We start from the raw sequence: 7,169 nt of genomic DNA, 5'->3' as shown, positions 1-7,169 counted from the left end.
GGATACAAACTATTCATGGAGTCTTCTGAACACAGGGCCACGTCACAACAATAACCACATTTTTAAATGGCTGCTATAGTCCACATACTTGTGTGCTGTTGCTTCAAATGCATTGCTAATCTTCACAACGGCCCTGTAAGGTGGGGATTTCTACCCTATTTTATAGACAAGGACACCAAGGTTCAGAGAGGGAAATTAAATTCCTCGCAGTCACATAGCTAGAAAGCAAACAATCAGAACTCAAACCCAGCTCAAGAGTCCAGGGTCTGTGCCCCTTCTTCTCAACCTCCCGGGGGTACAGTCCAATAGGCCTGAGCACATGAGAGACCACAAGAGCAACAAGTGGCCCGTTTCTGGTATTTCTTTTTTTTAGCTGATGGTAAATAACATATTTTTGTGTTTAAAAAAAAAAAGGACACATTTTAAAGTATAATATGGAATGAACTTAAAAGAAATTTTGAACGCAAAACACGGAAGTTAAAAGAAATGCCATGCCTGTTGCCCAGGCCTACCTCAGGAACCTCCATGGAAAAACATGAAAAGCACTTATTTGTCACTCTTTCTTCATTTTATGTCCCTTTACCTTGTTGCTGGTTTTTTTTTTTAATGCCAGCCTTCCAACTCAGTCTTCATTTTCCACTCCCACCCCCCTTTCACCAGAAAAATTTAAACATTGAAAGAAAATGGCAGTGTGTCGGCCACGGGCATGTCATTTTCAAAAGCGTTAGTCATTTATGAGGACACCTTTTTGTAGGTACAATAAATCTGATTGATTTTTATTACACATCTTAGTTTAGAATCACTTTTACATTCCTAGACAAAGAGATGATACAAATAAATATCAATTGTAAAACTTAGAGCCCCAAGTATTGGCATATTCTTTGTCTAAAGGTAGCCAAAGAGAAGGTCAAGATCAACAGTAACTCCAAAGAGCCATAAAGCCCACTGCCCCCTGCCTGCCCCAGGATCACTCCTTTCATAAATAACCTCAAAAGCATTTCATTCAAGAAAACAAGGGCAGGGAGAAAGGGAGCAGATTTCCAAACAGCACTGGACCAAACCATGTGCAGTAGACAACAGCCAGGCCCACTGTCCTTATCCAGTTCCCTCTGAGCACTTTGATTATGGCTTTTAGAGTATATTAATAGCCCCATTTTTGTCCACTGATGGTGTTGAGATGGCCCAAGGTGTTGTTTGCAATGAGCCTGGACTGTAAGTGGGAAATGTGAGGCAGAACTGATATCCCATATTAGTGGGGAATCGACACTTCTCAAAAGCTTGGCAACAATTCTACATTCAGTGAGGGAGGCCTTACAAGAGTCAGACAGGAAAAGCAGAGAGTGGCCCAGGCCTGAACTGCAGAACTCTCTGACGCCCTTGGTCATGGAGGTGTGGGTGGTACAATTCAAGCAGCATGCAGGCATTCGATGGGGAACAATCCAACGTTTAGGTCAGAGTCTTAAGAAAAGTGCTTCATGCCTATGATTTGTGGCCTTGGGTTCTGAATCCAGGGATCTGGGAGACATGTGACTTTCAAATAGGAAGCCAGATACATTCTTATTGATCAGAGAAAAATGGGGCTTGATGAGGGTTGCACACACAGTCTCAACCTCTTCTCCCAGATGATCTTCTTAGATCCTGTTCAGACTTGCTTCCAGACTTCGCTAGCTGCTCCTGCACGAAGACCCTCAGATGGCTTGGAACATAGCATAACTACAGACATGAAAACCAGGTGGGTCCTCTACACATCTGGCTCAACTCAGAGCCCAAAGCAGCAGCTTTCTGGTAGCAGTGAGACATGCTCCTGTCTGCTCTACTCAAATATTTATCGGATCCATTTTGAGAGAAGAAAAGCACCAGAGACTGCTTGGGGAGGGACAGCTCCACCTCCTCACAGCTGTTCTACCTGGTCTCACAGACTGCCAGACAAACACAGCTGTGTATAAGGCAAGCTTGCTTTAATAATCCTGCCTGCCCACTTGGCTTTCTTCTTTTGCCCTCTTAGAAAAATTCCACGGTCACTCAACCACTCTTGCTCAGAATAGCCACCTCAAGACATCGGTATTAAGGTACAGTGTTATCTGCAGTGTTCAGTTCTCAGATGTACTAGATGAATATTTTCAGCCTATGGAATTCGGACTAGCTTTGAGGGAATGTGGTGCAAGAGAAAGGTCTAACTGGCAGATAACCATCTTAGACTATCCACCTCATCATTTGGTTCCTATTCAAACAGGTAAATTCTTAATAAATAAGAAGCAGGGTGTGATCCCAAGAAAGATGAGGGAAGGCTCCATTATGCTCTGGGAATTGCTGAAAAGGGCCCTGGGTTTCAGAAAGAATGGAAACTAAAAAGGAGATAAGCTGCCAGATGCCAGATCTCCATTTGTAGAATGCAAAGACATTGCACTTGGTACCTCCTCTTTCCCACGGTTCTGATCCAGAAATGTGCCCTGGGAACTCAGCAGCTGAGTTAAAATATAACTCAAGGCCCACCTGAGTCGCCACCTTCCGGAGGCACCGTGCCAGCAAGGTGCACCAGTGTGGCAGACCTGAGGACTCCTATTGTCCCCTCAGGCTTGGCTCGTGGACTCAGACACTCACATGGGAGCACTTCCAGCCTGCATTAGTCATCCAATGGGCCTTTAATACAGACAAAGGCAACAACTGCACATTAGCGTATTTCTAAAACTGGGCAAGTCCTTTGTCTCTCTCTTACAGACACACATGGACAAACTCAAAGGACACAGGCACCACTGTGCTTGCACACCCACACACACTTATGAGCTTCTCTTGGGGGGAAAATGAGTAACATTCACCTAATGACCAACACAAAATGAAGCTTTGAATTTCAATAATACAGAGAACTAAAACTTATAAACCGAACTAGTATACGTAAACGGGAATTTCTAACTCTCTCCTCTGAGCTTATTCAGTCACACAGCCACCCCTGGCCACCACCTTCAGCTCTGCCCACAAGGAGCCACAGTTCTAGCCTCAGGTGAGTGTTCTGCGGAAGGCAGGCAGGACCCCTCCGCTCCCATCCATTATACCTTCCTCTCCCACCGCCCCAAGTCCCACATCTCTGTCTCCGCACTGCCTAATCACCCTTAGATGCAGACCGGGAACAAAATGGGGAATTCAAAAGTGCCACTGTATGTCTCATTCCCCCAACTCTTGTCCCATCAGAGAAAACAAAGCCAACCTCCCTTTTCCCATAAAACGGGCCCACGGCTGAACATGCTCTGCGGGCAGAGGAGGGGCCCAGGCAGGGACCCTCAGAGGACGTGTGCAAGGGAAAAGATGGTGACAAATGAAAAGTAAAGTGACACAGTGTATGGACATGGCATCAGCTTACAGATTTATGTCATTGACAAGGATGGTCAAGGTTTTAAGGTTTTTAAAGAAGCTGTTTCCCTAAACTCTCCAAGGAGGCAAAGGGAATGTTGTTTCTATTGCTTCACAACATTCTTGGAAAACATTTCCTTATTCAGCAGATCCCAAAGGCCTGTGGAGCCTATCGGGGGCTTGGATCCAAATGAGAATTCTCATTCTACCTACAGGAACAAGCACCTATTCAAGTTCTAGGGCTTTTACTTTTCAACCTCACTGTCATTTTATCCTGAGGCTCCACAGACTTGGTCCTGCTCAGGTGACTCCTGATTCTGCCCTGTTGTTCAACAAGAAAGGAGCCCAGCACAAAGAACAGGCTAGAAAAGGAGAGGGGTGAGGGAGGGAGGGCGAGGGAAGGGAGAAGGCAAGGGAGGAGGGAAGCAAGGTCACTGGTCATTCTCTTGCTTTCCATTTCGACTATCACACTTTACCTTACCCATGCATTTCTGAGATGCTAATTAAAGGACATCTCCCAGAGTTGCTGCATGCCAGATGAGCACCAGCACGTGTCAACCAGATTACGATGGTTAATCTGCAAAGAGGCCAAAGCTTCTCCCCAAGGGCATGGTTCTGAGTTTGGGCTTGAAGTCCTCTCTGCAGGTTTTTGCTCGTCTCTTCTCTCAGAAGGCAAAAGCTATTTACACCCTGGGAGAGGAGGAACTGGCTTTACTTGGGAACCAGTCCTCGAGACTGTGGATAAAGCTGAGATGCAGGGGTTCCTGAGGAAGAGGAGGAGGGTCCCGACTTCCTTCCGCTTTTAGGCCTGCAAAAATCAAGCACATGTTTACATGTCACGTCCCGTCTCCGTCCCCAACACAGATCAGATTCCTTTCTCGCCAAGTACCCTCAGCCTTTCCTCACTGGCCTGAACGCCAGTAGACCTTCAACTGTAAAACCACCAGACCGGCACAGCCTGACCCTCTGTGCATGGCCAGCATGACCCGCCAACCGAGGCGTGACACCTCAGGGAAGGGACCGGCTTCTTGGCAACTGTTCTTCCATTTATATCAGATCTTCACTGTCTTTTCCGAATTGGTAAAAAAATACTGTCTGCAGGTAGAATTTCTTCCATTTTTCGTTTTCACCCATTTGTTGTCCTTAAGCTTTTTTTTTTTTTTCAAGATTTCATTTATTTATTTAACAGAGAGAGACACAGTGAGAGAGGGAACACAAGCAGGGGGAGTGGGAGAGGGAGAAGCAGGCTTCCCACAGAGCAGGGAGCCCGATGCAGGGCTCGATCCCAGGACCCTGTCATGACCTGAGCCGAAGGCAGAGGCTTAACGACTGAGCCATGCAGACACCCCTGTCCTTAAGCTTCTAATCCAAAATTTAATAGGACAGAATTTCTAATTTAGCACCAAATTAAGTACTTGGTTATTTAATGGGTTATTTAAATGAGGTAAATTCATCAGTGAGGCTCAGAGCCTGGATTGTGGATTTAGACACACCTAGGTTTGAACCCTGGCTCTGGATTTACTTCCTTGACCTTGGCTACTTTCTAACAAATTCTCTAAGACTCAGTTTTCTTACCTTAGAGATTTTATAAATGGAATTAATGATAACATTTATAAGTTTTTGCAGTAAATCAGAGAATTTTTTTAAAGCACTTAAAACGGCCTAGTACCTGGCAGGGACCAAAGAACTGTCCCCTATTTCACGAGAACACATGCTCCTTATGGTAGGAACTTGGGCACATTAGCCATTCTGGCGTTCATTAGACTTGACATAATGCCTGAACCATAAGTATTTGTGGAATAAATGAGTAAACATAGGAGTAATATGGCAGTATTTTCTGGTGTGTTTTGTAAAGCGTTCCATGATAAACCTCTACCTTCATTTGTCCTTGTTCAAGCATGTTCTGTTTAACCACAGGTCATCAAAAGCCACTCACCTGGCCTTCGATTTCTTATTTGTCGTGCTTTCAAAGGATGACGCATCCACCTGTATCTCATCTTCATCCTGCAGAGCTGCATCCAGTGCAGCCTGGACTTTGGGAGCAATGGCGGGGCCCTCGTAGTCTCTGGTGGTCCGGCTGGGCATGTCCAGCTCTAACAGCACGATGTTCTCTGCCTGCAGGAGCACAGTCATAACCAGTGAGGCTGGCCTCTAATCAGACACAGAAAGTACAAGCAAACCTGCCCCCCTCCAAAAAACAGAACTGCACATTTCTTGCTACTCAGAGCCTCCCAAGAGCCTGTAGTGACATAGTTTTATAACTTTTTTCCTGGTGAGGATACAGATGTTTTTTATCTTCTTCTCTGGGCTTTCCTCTATTTCCTTAAAAAAAAAAATTTTTTTTTTTAAACAATGAACATATATTATACTCTAAGGGGAATAAGCAGGGAAAAATAATAAGTAGAACCCATTTACTGCAGACAATGTGAAAATACAAAAAGGTATAAAGAAGACGACAGTAATCACTGATAATCTCACCACCCACAGCAGCTCTGATGAACCTTCTGGTTGCTGAGGGAAGGAGGCAGTTAGGGAGTACATATGTCGAAGGTATGTGGCAGTGTGTGTCTTGTAACCACATTTTATAAATCATACCGGGCCCTGCCTCAGAACTGGCCTTGTGGCTGGATTCCTTCACCTGATAGCCTGTGGTAGGCCTTTCCCTGGCTCCTACAAACGGAGATGAGTGTGTAGAGGGAAGAACACCCATGGTACATATCTCCTCCTTCAGCTCTTCCCACCCCGTAGAGTTCAAGCCCCAGAGGGGGCAGGAGGGCCACGGCAGGGAGAAGGTGGGGAGATGGAGGGGCTCCATCAATCAATGTTATATATTGAGATGCTGTTTAAAGTTTCTCTTCATGGACTAGGTCCATTGCTAAAAACATCTGAAGCCACTGCTTTAAATTCTACCTTTGGATCAGGCTAGTCCCCTGGAAACCCACGTGTTTTGATTTGTAGGCTTTGAAATCATGTTTTTGTTTTGAGACATGAAATAATGGGCAAGAGATGCACCCTCTGAAACTGCTAGGAAAATGCTTCTGAGGACTCTGATACATCATTCACCTTCCGCTATAGAAAACCCCACCTAATGCAGCTTTTTTGCTTTTGTTTCCTTTATTTTAAACAACTCAGCACCAGGAAGAACAGTACCTGAGGAACTAATTAATCCCAATCTGTTTTGCTCTGGTGGCCAAGGGAGACTCAAAAACAGTTTAAAAAAATAACACAGGTTCCCCTCTGATATAAAATACAGATAAGCAAAAAGAAGGCAATTTGAATCGAGTGCACTTCCATTAACCAGAGATAACCAGTTCACGTTTTGTTATATTTTACAGTAGCTTTAATTCATACATAAACTTCCAGTACCAACTGTTTCATAACTTAATAATACATTGTGTCTCCTGGTCCATCCACTTACCAGCTACCTACTAAGCCACAGGACCTGCTGCAGAGAGGAGGTAGGAACATCAGTTAGAGAAAGCAATAAAGGGCTGAGTGCATGGCCTGCATACAGCAAGTGCTTAGGAGTAGAAGTCCGCACAGTATTATTGCTGTAAAATGTTTGGGTCATTAAATAGTCCTCAATTATGTCACTTTAAATAACTACCTTGGGCGCCTGGGTGGCTCAGGTGGTTAAGCGACTGCCTTCGGCTCAGGTCATGATCCCAGGGTCCTGGGATCGAGTCCCACATAGGGCTCCCTGCTTAGCAGGGAGCCTGCTTCTCCCTGACCCTCCCCCATCTTGTGCGCTCTCTCTCTCTCTCTCTCTCACTTGCTCTCTCTCAAATAAGTAAAATCTTTAAAAAATAAATAACTAACTAACT

The 7,169-nt window shown here is 45.0% G+C and overlaps 1 protein-coding gene across 5 annotated transcripts in view; it reads right to left on the bottom strand.

The window, feature by feature from the left end:
• Nucleotides 1-735: 735 nt before the first annotated feature.
• KIF3B (kinesin family member 3B) overlaps nt 736-7,169 on the bottom strand; it is a 59,421-nt gene continuing 52,987 nt past the window's right edge. For all 5 annotated transcript variants that reach the window (XM_027624248.2, XM_027624246.2, XM_027624245.2 and 2 more), the window contains 2 exons: nt 5,282-5,460; nt 736-4,153 (listed from right to left, as the gene is read on the bottom strand). In XM_027624248.2, coding sequence (XP_027480049.1) covers nt 4,057-4,153; nt 5,282-5,460 — 276 coding nt within the window. In that variant the 3' untranslated portion in view covers nt 736-4,056. The remainder of the gene's footprint in view (nt 4,154-5,281; nt 5,461-7,169) is intronic.

This window comes from Zalophus californianus, chromosome 8 (assembly GCF_009762305.2).
Source record: "Zalophus californianus isolate mZalCal1 chromosome 8, mZalCal1.pri.v2, whole genome shotgun sequence".
In the NCBI taxonomy this organism is placed as follows: Eukaryota; Metazoa; Chordata; class Mammalia; order Carnivora; family Otariidae; genus Zalophus; species Zalophus californianus.
Note: the sequence above shows the minus strand (reverse complement) of the source record. Positions and strands in the feature narration are given on the sequence as shown.